Source organism: Phocoena phocoena, chromosome 1 (assembly GCF_963924675.1).
Source record: "Phocoena phocoena chromosome 1, mPhoPho1.1, whole genome shotgun sequence".
NCBI lineage: Eukaryota > Metazoa > Chordata > Mammalia > Artiodactyla > Phocoenidae > Phocoena > Phocoena phocoena.
In genome coordinates this window covers 64,652,903-64,678,499 of record NC_089219.1, presented here as the reverse complement: position 1 = coordinate 64,678,499, position 25,597 = coordinate 64,652,903, and the positions used below count along the sequence as shown (strand labels likewise).

The 25,597-nt window shown below is 35.1% G+C and overlaps 1 protein-coding gene across 1 annotated transcript in view; it reads left to right on the top strand.

Moving 5' to 3' along the window:
• Window positions 1-5,560: 5,560 nt before the first annotated feature.
• Window positions 5,561-25,597, top strand: part of LRRIQ3 (leucine rich repeats and IQ motif containing 3) — a 187,370-nt gene continuing 167,333 nt past the window's right edge. Inside the window, exons 1-2 of the mRNA XM_065894890.1 lie at window positions 5,561-5,809; window positions 10,811-11,134. Coding sequence (XP_065750962.1) covers window positions 5,561-5,809; window positions 10,811-11,134 — 573 coding nt within the window. The remainder of the gene's footprint in view (window positions 5,810-10,810; window positions 11,135-25,597) is intronic.

Sequence of the window (25,597 nt, the reverse complement as noted above, 5' to 3'; positions counted from 1 at the left end):
TCTCAAACTCAGAGATTCTTTCCTCAGCCACGTCCAATCTACTAAATTAGCTCATCAAAGGCATTCATCGTTTCTGTTATAGTATTTTTGATCTCTAGCATTATTTTTTTATTCTTTTTTTAATTCTATCACTCTACCTTACACTATCCATCTGTTCTTGTTTGTTTTCTACTTTTCTTCATTCAAGTGCTTAGCATGTTTAATCATAGATGTTTTAAATTCCCAGTCTGATATTTCCAACATCTTTGCCATAGCTGATATTGGTTCTTATGCTTACTCTGTGTTTTTTGTCTTTTAGTATGCCTTGTAATTTTTGTTGAAAGCCAGAAATGATGTACTGGTAAAAGGAACTCATAAAATACTGATGTGGTGTGGTGGTAAGGTGTGGGTAGAAAAAAAGTATTCTATGATTATATGTTAAGGTCTTAGTCTTTTAATGAGCCTGTGACCCTGGGCTGTGGATTTCACAAGTGCTTCTTAGTTTTCCTTACTCTTAGGTGGGCAAGATAGCAAGAGTGGGCTGGAGTTGGGTGTTTCCCTTCCTCCAAATGGAAGGCTAGAGGGAGATGGAGTTGAGTATTTCTCTTCTCCCACGTCAGTTAGGCTCTGATAAAACCTCAGTTGTTTAGTGTCCATTAAATAGTTTCTCTTGAGGGCAGGCCTTATTAAGAAGAGCAGAATTCTCTGGTGTATTTCAAAATTATTTATTTCCTCTCCCCTATGGAAGCATGAGTGGATTTTTGTCCAGTATTCACCCTGAGGACGTGTTAGAGCTCCTGGATGTTAATCTTACAAAAGCAAGGTGGTCCCTTCATTGACTAGGCCTTCCTGGAATTTTTAATATCAGAGTTGTCAACACTGTGCCTGCAGTAACTTATAAGTTATAGTTTAGGATTTCCTACCCAGGAGGCACTAGTTCCTCCAGAGATCTCTGCTGGTGAGTTTCTGCTCCTGTAAGTTCTGAATCTCTATATCCACTTACCTGTCTCTCTGATTTTGGGGGTATTGGCTCTCTGTGTGACCTCCCTTTACTGAGGAATCTAAGAAGATGTGTTGATTTTTTTCATTTTGTTCAGCTTTTACTTTTTAGGATGGTGTGACAACTTCTAAGCTCCTTATATGTTGGACTGGAAACCAGAAGTGCCCTAACTTACTTTTTGAAGGGGCAGTCTATGTTGAGTTGTTAATTGAGCTAGGTATTTGCCTTATTAAGTAATACTCATTTTACAGTGCTTGCTATGTGCCAGACAGTGTTCTAAAGCCTTCAGGCCAACTCATTTAGTCCTCACAACAATTATTTCCATCAAATACTATTACTATCCATGTTTTATAGATGAGGAAACTGAGGAACATAATTTGGATACATAACAAATTGAGGATACATATAACTTGCCTGAGGTCACCAAGCTCAGAACAACTTATATTTTATTTTCTTCTTTCTCTAACTACATTATAAACTGGTTCAAATCATCAGAATAACTTCCTCTAAGTAATAGAATGTGGTTGAGGTAAAGCTCTGCCAGATGGGCCTAAACCTTCAGAAGGCCCGACAGGTTCTGTGTTTATACTTTTTGGAGCCCTGAGTCGACCATGTAGAAAGTCTTACTTCCCTATTACAGAGACACATGAATAGACCTGTGAGAGGATGACATCGTGAGTACTGGTGTAGATGGAGAGACCTTGGGATAGTATGGTGAGAGAGACCCGTATATCCCAGCACTCCAGCTGAACCTACCTTCCTGCTCTCCTTGCCAGTGTTTCACATATGTAAATTAGTCACCTTGTAGATGTTAGTTTGGATGAGCCCCACAAGACTGAATCTTATTAAGTCAACATCCCTTGAAAAAGAGCTGCCCGCTTGAACTAAGTTAAGCCACAGACCTGAGAAATAATCAATGGTGTTTTTATTAAGGCAGTAGGTTTAGGGGTGCTTTGTTACACAGTGTAAATAAATGAAAAAAGAATGTGCATTCTTTTTTGCAGGACATTGGATATTGGTTGTAGAGAATTCAAATGGAAGGATTTCAAGGAATTAACAACAAATATTAATCTAAATGAGACATACCTAATTATTTGTACTTAGAAATCTTTTCTTCCAGGTTTATTGTGATATAATTGACATATAACATTATATAAGTTTAATATGTATAATATGATACTTTAATACATATATATATTGCAAAAATGATTACCATGGTAAGGTTCATAATACATCTATCACCACATATAATTATCTGTTTGTTTGTTTTTTTCCAGTGTGTTTGAGGACCTTTAGGATCTACTCTCTTAGTAACTTTTAAGTATACAATACAGTATTTTTAACTATAGTCACCATGCTGTACATTATATTCCCAGAACTTGTTCATCTTATAACTGGAAGTTTGTTCCCTTTAACCAACATCTCCCCATTTCTTGCACCATATTTTGGCCACCAGTGGCATTTATATTGTAGAAAATGGCAGTTTCCTTCTTCTTCATGGCTGAATAATATTCCATTGTGTGTGTGTATATAAAATAGATATCATATTTCCTTTAGCCATTCATCTGTCAGTGGACATTTAGGTTCCCTCCATGACTTAGGCATTGGGACTAAAGAACATGGGGATGCACATACCTCTTCAAGATAATTACTTCATTTTGGGGGGATATATACCCAGAAATGGGATTACTATGTCATATGGTAGTTCCACTTTTAATTTTTAAGGGTACCTCTATACTGTTTACATTGGTACAGCCAACAGTGTATAAGGGTTCCCTTTTCTCCACATCTTTGTCAACACATAATCTTGTCTTTTTGAATATAGTCATTTTAAAAGGTGTGAGGTGACAGCTCATTGTGGTTTTGATTTTCATTTTCCTAATGAGTAGTGTTGAGCACTTTTTGATGTATCTGTTGGACATTTATATGTCTTCTTTGGAAAAATATCTATTCTGGTACTTAGCCTATTTTTTAATCAGGTTGTTGTTTTTGTTATTATCAGTTTCTACTGATTTGTATGAGTTCCTTTTATATTTTGGAAATTAGCCATTTATCAGATCTATGATTTGAAAATATTTTCTCCCATTCCATAGGTTCCTCTTTATTCTGTTGATTGTTTGATTTTTTTTTTTGCTGTGCAGAAGCTTTTTAGTTTGTTGCCACAGTTGTTGGTATTTGCTTTTGTTGCCTTTGCTTTTGGTGTCATATCCAAAAAGTCATTACCAGGATGAATGAATGTAAAAGAAACTTTTTTTCCCCTAAGCTTTCTTCTAGAAGTTTTATGGTTTCTGCTCTTACATTTAAGTCTTTGACCCATTTCCAGTAATTTTTTTTTTTTTTTTTTGTGGTACGCAGGCCTCTCACTGTTGTGGTCTTTCCTGTTGCGGAGTACAGGCTCTAGATGTGCAGACTCAGTGGCCATGGCTCACAGGCCTAGCCGCTCTGCGGCATGTGGGATCTTCCCGGACCGGGGCACGAACCCGTGTCCCCTGCATTGGCAGGCAGACTCTCAACCACTGCGCCACCAGGGAAGCCCCATCCAGTAATTTTTGTGAGTGGTTTAAGACAAGGGTCCAATTTTATTCTTTTGCATGTGAACATTTCATTCTTAGGCAGTTTTTTCAACACCATTTCTTGAAGATACTGTTCTTTCATTATTGAGTATTCTTGATTCTTTTGTCAGATATTGTTGTTGCATATTTATGGGTTTATTTCTGGGCTCTCAATTCTTTTGCCTTGATCTATGTGCCAGTTTTTATGCTAGTACCGTACTATTTTGATTACTGTAGCTTTGTAATATGTTGTTTTGAATTCAGAAGGTATGAGGCCTCCAGTTTTGTTCTTTCACAAGATTGTTTTTCCTATTTTTTTTTTTTTTTGTGGTCCCATATGAATTTTAGAGTTGCTTTTCCTATTTCTGTGAAAAGTGTCATTGAAATTTTGATAGGGATTGCATTGAATCTATAGATGACTTGAGTAGTAGTATGGACATTAAGAGTATTAACTATTGCAATCCATGAACACAAGGTAGCTTTCCAATCATTTTTGTTTTCTTCAATTCCTTTCATTAATGTCTTACAGTTTTCAGTGTACAGATCTTTCACCTCCTTGTTTAAATGCATTCCTAAGTACTTGAGTATTTTTGATGCTATTATAATGGGATTGTCTTTATTTTTTTCACATAGTTCATTGTTAACAAATATAAAATGCAGTTGAGTTTTGCATGTTGATTTTGTGCCCTTCAATTTTATTGAATTTTTAAATTAGTTCTAACATTTTTTTGATGGAGTCTTCAGGATTTTCTGTATATAACATCAAGTCATCTGCAAACAAAGACAATTTTACTTCTTCCTTTCTGATTTTATTTCTTTTTCTTGCCTGATTACTCCGGCTAGGATATCCAGTATTGTGTAGAATAGGAATGGTGAGAGTGGGCACTTTCTTTTCCCTGATTTTAGAGGAAAGATTTCAACCTTTCATCATTGAGTATGATGTTAGCTGCAGGGTTATAATTAATGGCCTCTGTTATGCTGGATTGCAGTGCTTTTGTACCCACTTTGTTTAGAATTTTTATTTAAGGATGTTAAATTTTTTCAAATGATTTTTCTGCATCTATTGGTATGATCATATGATCATATGATCATATGATCATATCCTTCATTCCATTTATCCTTCATTCCATTTATGAGGTTTATCACAATGATTGATTTACATTGTTGAATCATCCTTGTAGCCCTTTATTGCCCCTTAATTTCATTTAGCTGCATTTATCAGCCTTTCTCACAAAGATGATCACTCTCCTAACTTGGGAATTTATCATTCAATGCTCTTCTTTACTTAACAACATCTTTTAACCAAAATTGTTATACAAGGTATGTTAGGGTATAGTTTTCTCTTTTTTTAAAAAATAAATTTATTTATTTATTTATGGCTATGTTGGGTCTTTGTTGCTGCACATGGGCTTTCTCTAGTTGCGGCAAGCAGGGATTACTCTTCGCTGTGGTGTGCAGTCTTCTCATTGCAGTGGCTTCTCTTGTTGTGGAGTATGGGCTTCTGTAGTTGCAGCATGCGGGCTCAGTAGTTGTGGCTTGCGGGCTCTAGAGTGCAGGCTCAGTAGTTGTGGCACATGGGCCTAGTTGCTCTGTGGCATGTGGGATCCTCCCAGACCAGGGTTCGAACCTGTGTCTGCTGCATTGTCAGACAGATTCTTAACCACTGCACCACGAGGGAAGTCTGAGGGGTATAGTTTTCTATGTTTGTTTTAGTTGTATTGCCTAGAGGTGATGTTTTTATCCCAGCTATTTCACTGAATTTCATGTTCTTTAAGTATTTCAGGAAAAAGAAAGTTTTTCTTCCTCTTACTGATTATTTCATTGGTGAGAGAAATGATACATTTTTGAGTTGTAATTATATACATGTTATATATTTAAAATGCTTTGGGATAGAAGGTTTTATGGAAATTATATTCTTAAAAATTTTAACTTTTCTACCCATTTATTCTCACTATTAGAAAGTATTTTTTTCATATAGATTTATTTTTGAAAGTTAAAAAAAACATTCAAAATTTCCCATTTTTCCTAGATGTTTCATGGAACAGTCACAGAAGAGCTAACCAATCATAGAGAATGGAGTCACTATAATGAAAATATAATAGAAGATCAAAAAGATTTTGTTTTTGTGAAGTTCAGTGGCCTTCATTTAAAATCTATGGAAAGTTTTCAATCTTGTATCTCTCTTAGAGTGTGCATCTTCTCAAACAATTTTATTACAGATATTCGTCCACTTCAGAGTTGTATAAAATTAGTCAAACTTGATCTCCATGGAAATCACGTAAGCAATAGCCATTTCAGTTATCTGCATATAAATGAAGTTGATATTTAATAAGCACTTACGTTATCTATGTACAGTATTTCTCCCAGGTAGTCTTATATGTGAAATATAAACAGTTTAAAACTAAATAAAAAATATATGTAAGCACAAAAATTTTAAGTATAAGCAAACATTTTTGATTTAAAATATCTAGACCAACAGTATGTGATTTGGTTTACTTCTTAAATCCACAGTCTTAAGGCTACTTCTTGACTTCTTAATTTTTTAATGATATATAATTGACATATAGTATTATATTAATTTCAGGTATAAAACATAATGGTTCAATATTTGTGTATATTGCAAAATGATCACAATAAGTCAAGTTAACATCCATCACCAAAGAGTTACAATTTTTTCCTTGTGATGAGAACTTTTAATATCTGCTTTCTTAGCAGCCTTCAAATATATAATCTAGTATGATTAACTGTACTCACCCTGCTGTATATTATATCCCCAGGACTCATTTATTTTATAACTGAAAATTTGTATCTTTTCAGCAACTTCACCATTTCACCCACCCCCTCTGTCTCTGAATCACCAATGAGTTCTCTGTATCTAAGAGTTTGGTTTTGTTTGCTTTTTTAAATTCCACATGAGTTAGATCATGTGGTACTTGTCTTTTTCTGTCTGACTTATTTCATTTTGCATAATGCTCTCAACATCCACCATTTTGTTTCAAATGGCATGATTTCATTTTTTTTATGAGTCAGCAGTACTCCACTGTGTATACACACAAGATTTTCTTTACTTATTCATCTATAGATAGACACTTAGGTTGCTTCCACATCTTGGCTATTATAAATAATGGTGCAGTGAACATGGGGATGTATGTGTCTTTCTGAGCTGGTGTTTTCATTTCCTTGAAATAAATTCCTGGAGGTAGAATTGCTGGATCATATGGAAGCTTTATTTTGAATTTTTTTTTTTTTTTTTTTTTTTTATTGCGGTACGCTGTTGTGGTCTCTCCCGTTGCGGAGCACAGGCTCCGGACACGCAGGCTCAGCGGCCTTGGCTCAAGGGCCTACCCGCTCTGTGGCATGTGGGATCTTACCGGACCGGGGCACGAACCCGTGTCCCCTGCATCGGCAGGTGGACTCTCAACCCCTGCGCCACCAGGGAAGCCCTTTATTTTGCATTTTTTGAGGAACCTCCTTGCTGTTTTCATAGTGGCTGCACCAATTTACAATTGCACAAACACTGCACATGGTTCCCTTTTCTCCTCATCCTTGCCAACTTGTTATTTCTTGTCTTTTTGGTAATAGCTATTCTAATAGGTGTGAGGTGATTGAATTTGTGGTTTTAATATGCATTTCCCTGATGATTGGTGATGTTGAGTATCTTTTCATGTACCTGTTGGCCATTGGATGTCTTCTTTGGAAAAACATTAACTTAGATCCTCTTCCCATTTTTTAGTTGGATCGTTTGGGTTTTTGCTATTGTGTGAATTCTTTATGTATTTTGGATATTAGCCCCTTCTCAGATATGATTTGCAAATATTTTCCCCCATTCAGTAGGTTGCCTTTTTTTTGGTAAGATTTATTTATTTTTGGCTGTGTTGGGTCTTTGGTTGCGGCACACGAGATCTTTGTTGAGCATGTGGGATCTTTCATTGTGGTATGTGGGCTCCAGAGCACGTGGGCCTGTAGTTTGTGGCACATAAGCTCTCTAGTTGAGGCGCACGAGCTCAGTATTTGTGCCATGCAGGTTTAATTGCCCCGCAGCATGTGGGATCTTAGTTCCCTGGCCAGGGATCGAACCCACGTGCCCTGCATTGTAAGGTGGATTCTTTAGCACTGGACCACCAAGGAAGTCCCAGTTGCCTTTTCATTTCATTGATGGTTTCCTTTACTGTGCAGAAGCTTTTTAGTTTGACATCATCTCCCTTGCTCAGCTTTGTTTTTTTTAGCCTTTACTTTTGGTGTCAAATCAAAAAAAAATATTGCCAAGACCCATGTCAAGGAGCTTACCACCAATGTTTTCTTCTAGGTGTTTTATGGTTTCAGATTTTGTGTTCAAGTCTTTAATCCATTTCGAGTTAATTTTTGTGTGTAGCATAAGATAGTGGTCAAGTTTCATTCTTTCACAAGTGTCTGTCCAGTTTTCCCAACACAATTTATTGACAAGACTCTTCTTTTCCCTTGTATATTCTTGTTTCTTTTTTTGTAAATCAATTGAACATATATGTGTTGGTTTATTTCTGGGCTATCTTTCTGTTCCATTGACCTATGTGTTTGTTTGTTTGTTTTTAAATGCCAGTACCATACTGTTTTTTTTTTTTTTTTTTTACTGTAACTTTGTAATATCCTTGAATTCAGGAAGTGTGAGGGCTCCAGCTTTGTTCTTTCTCAAGATCATTTTGCCTATTTGAGGTATTCTGTAATTTCATACAAATGTTAGGATTATTTGTTCTATTTATGTGAAAAATGCCACTGAAATTTTGGTATGGCTTGTGTTGAATCTGTAGATTGCTTTGGGTAGTATCAACGTTTTAACAATATTAGTTCTTGCAATTCACAAGCACAGAGTATCTTTCAATTTATTTATGTCTTCTTCAATTTCTTTTCAATACGTCTTATAGTTTTCAGTGTACATATCTTTCACATCCTTGGTTAAATATATTCCTAGGCATTTTATTCTTTTTGATGCAGTTGTGAGTGGGATTGTTTTATTAATTTCTCTTTCTGATAGTTAATACTTAATGTGTAGAAAGTCAACATAATTTTGTGTATTGATTTTGTATTCTGAAATGTTACTGATTTTATTTATTAGTTCTAACAGTTTTTTGTGCAGTATTTAGGGTTTTCCATATACAGGCGTACTGCATTTTTTGGGCATCATTTTATTGTACTTCACTGATACTGCATTTGTTACAAATTGAAGGTCTGTGGCAATCTCACATTATCAGATGATGGCTAGCATTTTTTAGCAATAAAGTATTTTTTACTTAAGATATGTACATTGGTATTTTTAGACATAATGCTATTGCACACAATAGATTACTGTATAGTGTAAACAACTTTAATATGCAGTGGGAAACCAAAAAATTTTTGTGACTTGCTTTATTGCAATATTTGCTTTATTGCAGTAGCCTGGAACTCAACACACAAAATCTCTGAGGTATGCCTGTATATCACGTAATCTGCAGAAAGTGACAGTTTTACTTTTTCATTTCCAATTTGGTTGCCTTTTGTTCCTTCTTCTTGCCTAATTGCTCTGTCTAGAACTTCTAGCTTCCAGTGCTATGCTGAATAAAAGTGGTGAGAGAGGGCATCCTTGTCTTACTCTTGCTCTTATAGGAAAATATTTTATCTTTTCACCACTGAGACTGATGTTAGCTGTGAGCTTGTCAGATATGGCCTTTAGTATGTTGAGGTAGAGTCCCTCTATACCCAGCTTGTTGAGAGTTTTAATCATAAATGGATGTTGAATTTTTTTTTAACATCTTTATTGGGGTATAATTGCTTTACAATGGTGTTTTAGTTTCTGCTTTATAACAAAGTGAATCAGTTATACATATACATATGCTCCCATATCTCTTCCCTCTTGCGTCTCCCTCCCTCCCACCCTCCCTATCCCACCCCTCCAGGCGGTCACAAAGCACCGAGCCGATATCCCTGTGCCATGTGGCTGCTTTCCACTAGCTATCTACTTTACGTTTGTTAGTGTATATATATCCATGCCTCTCTCTCGCCCTGTCACAGCTCACCCTTCCCCCTCCCCATATCCTCAAGTCCGTTCTCCAGTAGGTCTGTGTCTTTATTCCTGTCTTACCCCTAGGTTCTTCATGACATTTTCTTTTTCTTAAATTCCATATATATATGTGTTAGCATACGGTATTTGTCTTTCTCTTTCTGACCTACTTCACTCTGTATGACAGACTCTAGGTCTATCCACCTCATTACAAATAGCTCAATTTCGTTTCTTTTTATGGCTGAGTAATATTCCATTGTATATATGTGCCACATCTTCTTTATCCATTCATCCGATGATGGGCACTTAGGTTGTTTCCATCTCCGGGCTATTGTAAATAGAGCTGCAGTGAACATTTTGGTACATGACTCTTTTTGAATTTTGGTTTTCTCAGGGTATATGCCCAGTAGTGTGATTGCTGGGTCATATGGTAGTTCTATTTGTAGTTTTTTAAGGAACCTCCATACTGTTCTCCACAGTGGCTGAACCAATTCACATTCCCACCAGCAGTGCAAGAGTGTTCCTTTTTCTCCACACCCTCTCCAGCATTTATTGTTTGTAGATTTTTTGATGATGGCCATTCTGACTGGTGTGAGATGGTACCTCATTGTAGTTTTTATTTGCATTTCTCTAATGATTAATGATGTTGAACATTCTTTCATGTGTTTGTTGGCAGTCTGTATATCTTCTTTGGAGAAATGTCTATTTAGGTCTTCTGCCCATTTTTGGATGGGGTTGTTTGTTTTTTTGTTATTGAGCTGCATGAGCTGCTTGTAAATTTTGGAAATTAATCCTTTGTCAGTTGCTTCATTTGCAAATATTTTCTCTCATTCTGAGGGTTGTCTTTTGTGGATGTTGAATTTTGTCAAATACTTTTTCTATATCTATTGTGATGATCGTATGATATCTATCCTTCATTTTGTTAATGTGGAGTATCACTATAACATTGATTGATTTGACCCCCTTAAGTTTTTCATGTAAGGAAAGTATTTTATAAAAGTTTAAAGAGTTTGCTTATTACAAAGGGACTTTTATTGAATGGAGTATATATGTTTGTTTATTTAATTACACTAGTAATTACAGACACCTAGTGTATTTTGCTTTACCCCAGTCATCATTTGGGTAATTAGAAATTCTGTTTTTGCTTACTAATGAGAAATTTGCTATTTGGGAAAATATTGAACTATAGAAGATGTTTAATATTTTTCCTTTTTCAATGTAATTCATGGAAAATTTATATTTGTATTTAACATATTAATGATATTTCAGATCAAGAGTCTACCAGATACCAGATTTTGGAGTAGATTGAAGAACCTAAAACTTCTCTATCTACATGACAATGGGCTTGCAAAGTTAAAGAATGTATGTATGTTATCTGCTTGTCCAAGCCTCATTGCTCTCACTATGTTTGATTGTCCAGTAAGCCTTAAAAAAGGATATAGACATGTTCTTGTCAACAGTATATGGGCTCTCAAAGCACTGGATCATCATGTGATTTCTGATGAAGAAATAATTCAGAGCTGGCATCTTCCTGAAAGATTCAAAACATATAACCACCGACTTTTCTTTAATTTCTGCCCTGCTTTGAAAAAGGTAATTGGCTTCATTATGGTTTCATTTTAAATAAATGTATAGAAGTAAAATTTTAGCTTCTAAATTCTTTACCTAAAATATATAAACCAGTATTTTTTATCATTTACATAAAATATAGTAAACTAGTGAATATATTAGGAATGTCTTATAACTAAAAAATTATAAAAGCTTATATGCCTACTGCTAAAAATTATTGAGTTTAAGATTATCAAATTGTAGAGAAACAAATATTTGACTTTTTTGGGTCTCCATTATGTTTCAATAGCTTTAAGGAGGTATAGCTTACATACTGTAAACTTCACCCATCTTACCTGTATGATTCCATAATCTTGGTAAACTAACAGTGCTGTATAACTATCTTCACAATCCAGTGTTAGAAATTCCCACCACTCCACCAGTTTCCTTCCTTCCCATCTGCAGTTAATCCCCACTCCCAACTTGGTCCTAGGTAACCATTGATCTGTTTTCTGTCTCTATTAATTTGTTTTTCTAAACATTTTATAAAAATGGAATCATAGAATATGTAATCTTTGTCACCTGCCTTCTTTCACCTAGGGTGGTGTGTTTGAGCCTTATTCATGTTGTAGCATGTATCAGTAGTTTGTTCCTTTTGATTGCTGAGTATTATTCCATTATGTGAATATATTACATTTTCTTTGTTCATTCACCAATGGACATTTGGATTATTTCTAGTTTTTGTTATTATGAAAATGCTGCTGTAAACACCTACTTACATGTCTTTGTGTAGACATATATTTTCATTTTCTTTGGGTAGATACTTAGGAGTGCAGTTGCTGGGACGTATGGTAAGTTTATGTTTAACTTTTTAAGAAACTGAATTGTTTTCTAAAAAGTGTAAACCACTGATGCATGAAGGTTCCATTTTCTGTATGTTCTTGCAAACAGTATTTTCTGTCTTTTGTACTATAGACATTTGTAAAGGGTATTTCACAATGGTTTTAATTTGTATATCTCTAAAAAGTAATGATGTTGATAAGCATCTTTTCATCTGCTTATTAACTATGTATATATCTTTGGTCCAATGTCTATACAAATTTTTTGCCCATTTTTAAAGTGGATGTTTGTCTCATTATTGATTTGTAACAGCAGATATCTGGGTATAAGTCCTCTATCAGATAGAAGAATTGCAAATATTTTCTCCTAGCTTGTCTTTTCATTTTCTTAATGGTCTTTTTTGAAGCAAAAAGTTTTGAGTTTTATGAAGTCCAATTTAGAATTTTTTGTTTTATGGATCATGCTTTTGGTGTTATATCTAAGAACTCTGCCTAATTCAGGGCTAAAAAATTTTCTTTTATGTTCTAAAATTTTAATAATTATATCTCTGAAATTTATATCTATTTTTGATCTTGAATGAATTTTTTTACATGGTGTGAAGTGAGAGTCTAAGTTCATTTTTTGCATGTGGATATTCAATTATACCAGCCCCATTCCCCCAGTGAATTGCCTTGATATTTTTTGTTGAAGATCAGTTGGCCATAAATGTAAGCATTTATTTCTAGACTCTCAGTTATATTCCAGTGGTCTATATAGCTGTCCTTATGGCAGTAGTACACAGTCTTGATTACTATAGCTTTGTGTTAAGTTTCAAAATAGGAAAGTGTGAGTTCTCCAACTTTGCTCTTCTTTTTCAATATTGCTTTGGCTATTCAGGGTTCCTTGCATTTACAAATGAATTTTAGGATCAGCTTGTCAGTTTCTACAATGATTCCTGCTGGGATAGTGATAAGTATTCCATTGAATTTATAGATCAATTTGTGGAGAATTACCATCTTTATAATAGTATTCTTGTCCTTGAACATGAACTGTCATTTTATTTTTAAGTACTCTTTAATTCTCTCAGTTTTGTTGTTTTCAGTGTACAAGTCTTTCACTTAATTTTTAAAAATTTATTTCTATGCATTTTATTTATTTTTGTGATATTATGAATGGAATCATTTATTAATTTCATTTTGGATTGTTTTTTATAAGCATATAGAAATACAATTAAAATTTTATTTAATCTGATATTCTGCCACTTTGCTATTCTCATTTCTTAGTTTTAGAAGTTTTTGGTTGACTCAGAATATTTGTTTTTTAATTGAAAGTGGATCTGTTTTTTTTTTTTCCATATTTGAATGATTCCATTAGGAAATAGTTTATTTTTTTTTTAATGTTTAATTCCAGGCATTTGATTATTATTTGGATTTTTAATGGAAGAGGATAAAATATTCAATTTCTAAATAGTTAATATGGTGACATTACATGTTCAAATCACCATTGTATGTTGACTTTTAAAATGTTGAAAGAAGTATTTGGGAAATTTGATATCTAGTTGGAGGTTACAAAATACTTAAATGGATAGACAAAAATAGAAGAAAACATGCTTCATGTCATATGAATATTAGAGCAAATAAGTCATGTAAGTATTCAAAATCAGTGGTTAATTCTGCAAAATCAGTGGTTAATTCTGTTAGACAAGTCAGGTACGTGATACAGAAAGTAAAGATGTATGTTTCAGAACAGTGTTTATAATATGTTGTAAGTATATATAATTCTACATATATACATATATAAACATTGAATATTGATGAAAAATCTAAAAGCATTTGAATATTAATCACATCTGAAAGGATATATAAACAATAAACAGTGATTATACCTGGGAAGGCTGGAGATTAGAAAGACTTTTTATAGCTGCATATGATTCTTTAAAAATTATGAGTATATTAATGATTCTATAATAATAGTTTAAAAAAATAGGGAAATATAAAACAAGGCAGTATTTAAGTATGGTATCTTAACCAGGACTCTAAAGGAAGAATTTCATTTAGGTATTCTAGTTGTGTGGTATGGTGTAATCAAAGGTAGGAACAGACATGACCCTTTTAAGGACAATCAAAATGACTGAGTTTTGTATAAGGAATTAGTTGGAAATTAGAGACGGGGCGGGGGGAGTACTGAAAAGAATCTTGGATGATATACTAAGGAGTTTAGACTTCTTAATGAATGTTATGAAGATCTATTGAAGTAGTTTGAATAGGAAATTAAAAGACATTCTGTCATAGTTGGTGTCTATGAATGACTTGTTTTTATAAACAAAAAGTTTTTTTAAAGGAGATTAATCCAGATTTTACTAGCAGATTAATGGGGATTAGGAGACAGATGAGGGCAGAGAGACCAATTATTGTAGGCCAGAAATGATGTGATTAAGGTTGATACAGGAAGATAGCAGTGGCAAAGAATAAAGAAGACAGCATAAAGTAGAGGACAGACACTCTAAAAGCCATTGTGGCAGGCACTTCATGTATTTTATTCCTTCATTCCTTTACCAAATATGTATTGAGCACCTAATATGTGAGAGGGATTATTTTGGATTCTGTGGTAAATAATACTGACAAAGGTCCAGCTCTCATGAACTCCAATGGAAAGACATAGGGAATAAACTTGTAAGCAAAAACCAGTCAATCAGTCAACCATAGAATGTCAGATAGTGTTAATTTCTAAATAAAATAAAATGGTAACATAGGATGAAACGGGTAGAGATTTAGGCTAATACTTCAGCTAGGGTGGATGGGGAAGGACTTTCTGAAAAGTGTTTTATCTATTCATCATATCCTTTGATTTGGAAAGGTATTACTCTTATTTTATGGAAGAAAATTAAATATAGTGGGGTTTAGGAACTTATCTAATATAAGACATCTAGACAGTCATGAAGGTGAGATTTCAGGTCTGTCTTGGTCTTAGTCCTACAATCAACATTACATTACAAAGGACCAGTACAAAGATTTGGCAAGATTTTTTAAATAATTGATTGAATGCAATAGGAGAAGAATAAGTGAAGAAAGACTCCTCTGGCATTTTGAACTTTGGGAATCAGTAATCAGGGAAATAAATAACCTAGTTAACAGAAATGGTGGCATTTGAAGAGTTTTGGTAGAAAGTTAAGTTTGGTCATGTTTATTTGAGGCAAGATATTGATATTGAGATATCAGCCAGGCATTGGAAATGAACTAAAATTCAGAAATAGTGTTCTAGGTCTAAGATGTAAATCCAATAGTCATTTGCTCGGGCTCATAGTTGAAGCCAAACTGTCACACGAAAATGTAGGGATCAATAAAGTCTAAGAGCTAAGGACAGAGCCTTAGAGTGCATTCTCATTTTGTGCATAGAAAGCAGTGGAAATAATGAGGAAAACAGAGATTGATCCAATGACATAGGGGGAAAAACAGAGACATGGTTTATTACCACTTAAGAGAAAAGAGTGATTTAAAATAGAATAATGTTTTTAAAGAGCCAATAAAAGGTAGCACTGATACAAAACTATTTTGAAAGTCTTTTTGATAGTGAAGAGGTTGTTACATCTTTGAAATTTCACTAACTTGTAGGGGTATATATGAAATTGTAATGGTTAATACGTGATTGCCAAGTATAGAAACTTTTCTGAGAAAATTTTGGACAAAGGAAACATAATGTCTTAACTGTAGACAATATGATTAATGGAAAGCCTTAAAAAAAAGTGAGATGATACTATAATGTATTTTTAAGCTGAGGGAAATTAGTTTTAATTTTTTAAAAAGAGGTTGAAAATGTCAAAAAAAAAGGGAATAATTGAAGAAAAATGTTGTGGAGAAAGCATTAATAGAACGCATCACAACTGGAGTAAGCCTGAAAGAGATGTAAGTACACCAAATTCCAGCAAAATTTTTATGAGTTGTAGAGATTTAAAGAAATCTATTTGAATAAAAGTTTTTCAGTTTACCTATAAATTTTTATTCATTATTTTTGATAGAAGCAATGTTCTTTTGGTTATTTGTTGATTATTGAAAGATTTTATTTAATTTATAGCAGTATAAACAAACACTTGAGAAAGTAATAAATGACAACCTATGGGGATATTTATTTATTTAGTAGTGTTTGAAATACATTTTCAAAACATTTAGTTCCACTTATTGAGTATAAGAACATTATGAAAACTGAAAAATTATAATGAACCTCATAATATTTCACACAATTTTTTCAATAAGTATTATTCTTTTATCAGAAGGGCATGGATGTAGAAATTTAAGAAGTCTATGTTCATTCTAAAAGAACAAATTAATGTGATTAAAACTTGTGCCTGTTCCCTGGTGGCGCAGTGGTTGAGAGTCCGCCTGCCGATGCAGGGGACACGGGTTCGTGCCCTGGTCCGGGAAGATCCCACATGTCATGGAACGGCTGGGCCCATGAACCATGGCCGCTGAGCCTGTGCGTCTGGAGCCTGTGCTCCGCAACGGGAGAGGCCACAACAGTGAGAAGCCCGCGTACCAAAAAAAAACAAAAACCAAAACAAAAAACTTGTGCCCAGAAGAGGAGCTTCAAGATGGTGGAAGAGTAAGATGTGGAGATCACCTTCCTACCCACAAATACATTAGAAATACATCTACATGTGGAACAACTCCTACAGAACACCTATTGAATGCTGGCAGAAGACCTCAGACCTCCGAAAAGGCAAGAAACTCCCCACATACCTGGGTAGGGCAAAAGAAAAAAGAAAAAACAGAGACAAAATAGGGACAGGACCTGCACCAGTGAGAGGAAGCTGTGAAGGAGGAAAGGTTTCCACACACTAGGAAGCCCCTTTGTGGGCAGAGACTGCGGGTGGCTTCAGAGCCACGGGGAGAGCGCAGCAGCAGGGGTTGTGGAGGGCAAAGCGGAGAGATTCCTACAAAGAGGAGTGGTGCCAACCAGCATTCACCAGCCCAAGAGGCCTGTCTGCTCACCTGCCGGGATGGGTAGGGGCTGGGAGCTGACGCTCGGGCTTCGGTCGGTTCCCAGGGAGAGGACTGGGGTTGGCTGCATGAACACAGTCTGAAGGGGGCTAGTGCACCACAGCTAGCTGGGAGGGAGTCCAGGATAAAGTCTGGAGCTGCCGAAAAGACAAGAGACATTTTCTTGCCTCTTTGTTTCCTGGTATGGGAGGAGAGGGGATTAAGAGCACTACTTAAAGGAGCTCCAGAGACGGGCGTGAGCTGGGGATATCAGCATGGACCCCAGAGACGGGCATGAGATGCTAAGGCTGCTGCTGCAGCAAATAAGAAGCCTGTTTGCAAGTACAGGTCACTATCCACACCATCCCTCCCAGGAGCCTGTGCAGCCTGCCACTGCCAGGGTCCCGTGCTCCAGGGGCAGCTTCCCTCTCCCCAGCCCGAGGGAGCCAGAGCCCCCAAAGCTGCTGCTTCTTTAACACCGTCCTGTCTGAGTGAAGAATAGATGCCCTCAGGTGACCTACATGCAAAGGCAGATCCAAATCCAAAGCTGAACCCCAGGAGCTGTGTGAAGAAAGAAGAGAAAGGGAAATTTCTCCCAGCAGCCTCAGGAGCAGTGGATTAAATCTACACAATCAACTTGATGTACCCTGAATCTGTGGAATACCTGAGTAGACAACAAATCATCCCAAATTGAGGAGCTGGACTTCGGGAGCAACAATATATATATTTTTTTCACTTTTTCTCCTTTTGTGAGTGTGTATGTGTATGCTTCTGTGTGTGACTTTGTCTGTATAGCTTTGCTTTTACCATTTGTGCTAGGGTTCTGTCTGGTTTATTTTTTATTAAAAAAGTTTTTCTTAGTAATTATTCGTTATTTTTTTATTTTAATAACTTTTATTTTACTTTATTTTATTTTATCTTCTTCTTTCTTTCTTTTTCTTTCTTTCTTTCCTTCTTCTTTTCTCCCTTTTATTCTGAGCCGTGTGGAGGACAGGCTGTTGGTGCTCCAGCCAGCCATCAGGGCTGTGCCACTGAGGTGGGAGATCCAAGTTCAGGACACTGATCCACAAGAGACCTCCCAGCTCCACGTAATATCAAATGGTGAAAATCTCCCAGAGATCTCCATCTCAATGCCAAGACCCAGCTCCACTCAACGACGAACAAGTTACAGTGCTGGACACCCTATGCCAAACACCTGGGAACACAACCCCATCCATAGCACAGAGGCTGCCTAAAATCATGATAAGGCAACTGACACCCCAAAACACACCACCAGGCTTGGACATACCCACCAGAAAGACAAGATCCAGCCTCATCCACCAGAACACAGGCACTAATCCCCTCCACCAGGAAGCCTACACAACACACTGAACCAAACTTAGCCACTGGGGACAGATACCAAAAACAACACAAACTGCAAACCTGCAGTCTGCAAAAAAAAGATGCCAAACACAGTAAGTTAAGCAAAATGAGAAGACAGAGAAACACACAGCAGATGAAGGAGCAAGGCAAAAACCCACCAGACCTAACAAATGAAGAGGAAATAGGCAGTCTACCTGAAAAAGAATTCAGAATAATGATAGTAAAGATGATCCAAAATCTTGGAAATAGAATGGAGAAAATAAAAGAAACATTTAACAAGGACCTTGAAGAACAAAAGAGTAAACAAACACTGATGAACAAAACAATAAATGAAATCAAAAATTCTCTAGAAGGGATCAGTAGAAGAATAACTGAGGCAGAAAAACGGATAAGTGACCTGGAAGATAAAATAGTGGAAATAACGAGCAGAATAAAGAATAAAAAGAATTGAGGACAGTCTCAGAGACCTCTGGGAAAACATTAAACACACCAACATTCGAATTATAGGGGTCTCAGAAGAAGAAGAGAAAAAGAAAGGGACTGAGAAAATATTTGAACAGATGATAATTGAAAACTTCCCTAATATGGGAAAGAAAATAGTTAATGAAGTCCAGGAAGTGCAGAGAGTCCCATACAGGATAAATCCAAGGAGAAACATACCAAGGCAAATATTAATCAAACTATCAAAAATTAAAATCAAAGAAAAAAATATTAAAAGCAGGAAGGAAAAAACAACAAATAAAACATAAGGGAATCCCCATAAGGTTAACAGCTGATCTTTCAGCAGAAACTCTGCAAGCTAGAAGGGAGTGGCAGGGCATAGTAAAAGTGATGAAGGAGAAAAACCTTCAACCAAGATTACCCAGCAAGGATCTCATTCAGACTCAATGGAGAAATTAAAACCTTTACAGACAAGCAAAAGCTAAGAGAATTCAGCACCACCAAACCAGCTTTACAACAAATGCTAAAGGAACTTCTCTAGGCAGGAAACGGAAGAGAAGGAAAAGACCTACAATAATAAACCAAAAACAATTTAAGAAAATGGTAATTGGAACATACATATCGATAATTACCTTAAATGTAAATGGATTAAATGCTCCAACCAAAAGATATAGATTGGCTGAATCGATACAAACACAAGACCCATATATATGCTGTCTACAAGAGACCCACTTCAGCCCTAGGGACACATACAGACTGAAAGTGATGTACATAAGTCAAATAATTGTGCTGTACACCTTAAACTTATGCAGTGCTATATGACAATTATATCTGGGAAGATAGAGTAGATGTTTCTCTTGTAAAGTACTGCTCAATTCCCTGGACATTATATACATTATATAATTACTATTTATTATATAAGGTATTATATAATGTTATATATTATAGAAATTCCTTGGACATTATATACAGAACAAACATAAAAAGACTATGAGTAATGAAGAGCAGAAACTGACTGGCTAAGGCAATCAGAACCTGAGGAATGAAAATGATGGAGTGAGTTTGCTGTTTTGCTGTTTTTTTTTCCTTTATATATACTAAAATTTTAGCTGAAGAAGGCAGTAACCCAGAAAGGCCAAAGGGTGCAAACAAAAAAACAAAATACCAGAAATACAAATAGAAGTATCTTTTCTATCCAAACAACCAAGAAACAGTCAGTCTAGTAAAACAGATAACTTTTAGGCGATAACCACAGAGAGAAAACTGGTCCTTCCTGCACCCATCCCAGTAAAGCCTGAATGGAGATCCTGGACTTCCATCCTTGTGAGGCTCTAATGAGGCAACCCAACACCTATTGGGTGGTGTCAGAGGAGTCCTAATGGAGATCAGGACTTTCACAGTTGCTCAGCTATAACAAGACTACACCCATAGCAGTGTCAATGAAGAGCACATAGAAGTTGAAACTCCCAGCTACACACAGAAGTAACAATGAGCTCTCCTCCCCAGCTGGGGGTTAGTAGGGGCTTGAGTGGTGAGGAACTTGGACTTCTACCTCCCCCTTGAAGTAACATGATAATGACTCACATTTCCCCTGCTGGAACAGTGTCAGACAAAGCCAGCTAAAATAGAAATTTTAAATAACAATGAAAGTATTATAATACAAAAATATCTAGGTTTCAGGCAAAAGTCACTCAACATACAAAGAACTAGGAAGATCTTAAACTGAGTGAAAGGAGACAATCAATAGATGCCAGCACTGAGAAGATAGAATTGTTAAAATTATCTGATAAATTTTAAGTAGCCATGATAAAAATACTTCAATGAGCAATTATAAACATGCTTGAAACATGTAGATATAGAAGGCCTCAGCAGAGTAACAGTAGCAGTAAAGAAACAAATGGTAATTTGAGAACTCAAAAATACAGTACCCAAAATAAAAAGCACAGTAAATGAACTAAACAGCAGAATGGAGGGGAAAGATGACATAATGAAGGAAAGGAAAGATAGAAATTACCCAATATGAATAACAGAGAGAAAAAAGACTGAAAAATAAAAAAGAACAGATATTCCACGCAAATGGAAATATATTCCATGCAAATGGAAACTGAAAGAAAGCAAGTGTAGTTATAGCAGACAAAATAGACTGTAAGCTGAAGACTGTAATAAGAGACAAAGAAGTTCATTATATAATGATAAAAAGGTCAGTACAATAAGAGGTATAACATTTGTAAATATTTACATACCCAAAATAGGAACACTTAAATATATAAATATTAAGAGACTTGAAGAGAGAAATAGACAGCAATATAATAATAGTAAGGGACTTTAATATCTCACTTTCAACAATGGATAGATCATACAGACAGAAAATCAGAAAGAAACATTGGACTTAATTGTTAGAGCAGATGGACTTAACAGACATAGGAATTGTATCCAAGAGCAGCAGAATACACATTCTCCTCAAGCAAACATAGAACATTCCCCAGGATAGATCATATGCTAGGCCACAAAATAAGCCTTAACAAATTTAAGAAGATTGAAATCATATTAGGTATTTTTCTGACCATGATAGTATGTAACTAGAAATCAATTACAAGAAGAAAACTGGAAAATTCACAATTATGTGGAAATTAAACAACATACAACAGCCAATGGATCGAAGAAGAAATAAAAAATATATATCTTGAAACAAATGAAAATGGAATGACAGCATAACTTATGGGATACAGCAAAAGTTGTTTTGAGGGAATTTTATAGTGATAGATGCCTATGTTAAGAAAAAAAAAAAAGAACTCAAATGAGCAACCTAACTTTACACCTCAGGGAGTTAGAAATAAGAAGAACAAATTAAACCAAAGTTAGTAGAAGGAAGGAAATAAAGAAAGATCAGAGTGGAAATAAACAGAATAGAGACTAAAAAGACAACAGAAAAATAAGTGAAACTAAGAGGTTTTTTTTTTGAAAAGATAAAATAGACCAACCCTTTGTTAGACTTAAGAAAAGAGAGAGGACCTAAGTGAGTAAAATTAGAAATGAAAAAGGAGACATCAAAATTGATACCACACAAATACAGAGGATTATAAGAGACTGCTATGAACAATTATATGTTAACAAATTGGACAACTTAGAAGAAATGGATAAATTCCTAGAAACATACAACCTACTAAGACTGAATCATTAAGAAATAGAAAATTTTAACAGACTGATTACTAGTAGGGAGATTGAGTCAGTAATCAAAAACCTCCCAACAAAGAAAAGTTTATAACCAGATGGCTTTACTGGTGAATTCTACCAAACATTTAAACAAGAATTAATACCAATTTTTCTCACACTTTTCAAAAGAATAGAAGCTAAGCAGACACTTCCAAACTCATTTTACAAGGTCAGCATTACTCTGAAATCAAAACCAGTTGAGGACACTACAAGAAAAGAAAATTACAGACCAATATACCTGATGAACATGAATGCAAAAACCCTCAACAAAATATTAGCAAACCAAGTTCACCAATACATTAAAATGATATACACCATGATGAAGTGGGATTTATCCCTGGGATAAAAATATCCCTAACAAATGTAAGCATAAAAATCTATAACAAAATATTAGCACATACAATTCAGCAATATGTAAAAAGAAGTATATACCGTGAGCAAGTGGGACTTATTCCATGTATGCAAGGCTGGTTCAATATTTGAAAAAATCAATTAATATAATTCACCATATCAAAAGACTAAATATATATATATATATAAAATATCATATCAATTCATGGAAAAAAAAATTTGACAAAATTCAACATCCATTCATCGTTAAAAAACTCAGAAAAATAGGTATAGAGGGATCTTCCTCTTCTTTATAAAGAACATCAAGATAAAACCTACAACCAACATTATGCTTAATGGTGAAAGACTGAATATTTTCTCCCCAATATTGGGAGCAAAGCAAAGATACCTGTTCTCATTTCTCTTGTCAACATGCTGCTGGAAAGTCTAGCTAGTGGAATAAAGTAAGAAAAGGAAATAAAAAACATACAGATGAGAAAAGAAGAAATAAAACTATTTGCAGATGAAATGATCACATATGTGGAAAATACCACAGAATCTACCAAAAAAATCTCTTAGAACTAAAAAGTGAGCTTAGCAAGGCTGCAGGGTTCCAGGTAAACAAACAAAAATCAATCATATTTCTATGTACTAAAAATGAATACCTGGTCACCAAAATTAAATATATAATGTCATTTATAATCAATCAAAAGTGAAATACTTAGGTGTAAATCTAACAAAATATGCACAGAACTTGATGGATAAAATATAGCCTTTTCAATAAATGTTACTTGGAACAATTGCGTGCGCACACACACACACACACAAAAGAGCCTCAATGTAAGTTTCACAGCTCATACAAAAATTAACTCAAAATAGATCTTGGAGTTAAATGTAAAACTTAAAACTAAAAAACTTTTAGGAAAATAAAACTGAAAGAAACCTTTGGGATCTAGGACGAGGCAAAGACTTAGACGTGATGCTAAAAGCACAGTGTTTAAAAAGAAAAAATGGTAAAGTGTACTTCATCAAATTAAAAAAATATATATATGTGCTCTGTAAAAGACCCTGTTAAGTGAATGAAAAGATAAGCTCAGAGTTGGGGAAAGTATTTGGAAGTGAATATTTTTAAAATGATAATAGGTACTTCAAGTGGTGGAAATTTGTGTAAAGTTTTTGTTCTTGTCTGTGATTTTCTTCTTTTCTAAAAAATTTATTGTGTTTTATTATTATGGTTCTAAATTTTATTTTGTTATCTAATGTTGCTTGATTCAGGTGAATTTTTTTTTTTTTGATTTGTGAATTGACTATAGTGTGTTCCCAAAGTGTTTACCAGTGATCCTTAGAAATAGTTATAAAATAATAAAAAATCTTCCTAGCTTTTGTGGGGAGTTTCACACAGGGACTCACCATTTCATGTGACTATTAAAGTGAATATATTACAGATGGAATAAAGAAGTGAAAACTGCATGTGTTAATTCTATTTGAAATAAATACTTGTGGGATTAGTATGATTTACATTTTTCCATTATGCTGAGAAAATCTGTGTCAAATTAGGAAATTCTGATACAAAAAAAAAACAAATGGAATAGAAAATGGTAGACTTTAGGGACTAGATACATATAAAAGAAATAAAAACATGGAAAAAATAAAGAAAAAATTAAATATGTACAAATGTACTGAGAATATCAAATTAATTGGAAATCTCTTTATGTAATTACATGCAGTCTGAATGGAACGTAGTTTTAGATTTTTTTTTAAAGTACTCTTCCTGTTGGAACACAAAATATTCTCTTCCATCTGAGTCATTTTTACAAAAGTCTTTACTTTTCTTTTGAAATGCCTCATTATGCTTTATACCAGGGTTAACAGTAGCCCTATTTTCATCCCAGGGTTACAATAGCAAGTGGTAGAGTATAGATATTTCATTATTCTATCATCTGTTTTGTTGATTCTTGATAGTATTTTGCCTAAGCATGCGTTGTCCTTTGTTAAGCTTTTTCTACAATTCTTTAATTCCTTTTATTGGATTGAAAATATTAGTACTAATCATCTTTTATAGTTTATTTATTAATTTTTAAATTTTACATTATGTTAGTTTGGATAAATTGCTTAGTATATTCCTCTACTAATTTTTTTAAGTATCAAATAAGGCATACAGAAGTCCTTAAACTGTTGACAGATAACATTGTTTGGATGCTTGGAATGTTTTAGCACTGTTCTAAGTGCTTTACAAATATTTTCTCACAAAAACCCAGTGAGGTTATCTCTGTTTTACAGATGATGAATAGGGGACAGGTGGGTTACTTACCCTAGATCACATAGCTAGCAAGTGGTAGAACTGGAATTTAAACCCAAGCAGTTTTTCTCCAGAGTCATCACTCACATAGTGGAGGAAATGCATTACTTTCCCTTAGAAAGTAGATACATCCATTTGTCCTCAGATATCAAATGGTTATGCCATTTGTTCAAGTTTGCAGTGATATCTTTATTGGCATTTTACTGGATAATTGTTTTAGGACATCATAAAACTTGAGTATTGTCTTGAGGTTACTTGTTTTCTGGCAGGGACACTAACTCCACCCACAGCTGATGATTATTCGTTTTATCTCTTTAAAGAGATGAGTTATTCACATGTTGGTGGGAAGCAGGACTCTGCTGTAAACTGCAGTGTGAGCTTAATGGTTCTCTGCTGGTGAGAACTGCAGCATCTGACCAGGACCACTTAAACCTAGTCATCTAAGTTCCCTCCTGTATTCTTCTCCCTCCCTTCTTACTTATGCAATCAACCTCCCTGCTCCCAAACTACCGTAGGGGAGCAAAAATAATTTTCTCTCTACCCTTCTGCGTTCTTGGCTGAGACCCCTGTAATATAAGACAGATTACAAGAGAAAAACAAACAAAAGTTTACTAACATTTATACCTCATGTATACCGAGAAGATACCCAGGGAAAAATGAGTAACTCCCCGAGGTGAGAATTCATGCTTATATACCATCTAAATAAGGAAAGGGAGGGAGGGTGTAGGCCTCTTATGAGCAAGTAAATTATTATGTTTTTTGGTACGTGGACCTCTCACTGTTGTGGCCTCTCCCGCTGCGGAGCACAGGCTCCAGACGCGCAGGCTCAGCGGCCATGGCTCATGGGCCCAGCCGCTCCGTGGCATGTGGGATCCGTGTCCCCTGCATCGGCAGGTGGACTCTCAACCACTGCACCACCAGGGAAGCCCCTATGATATAATCTTTTATTTAAATGTTATCCTTTACTGGTTTCTGGTATAGTAGTGATTTCCTGTAATTTTACGGGTTTTTTTTTTATCACATTTGGTCTCATGGTGTGTGTGTGTGCATGTGTGTGTTTGTGTGTGTGTG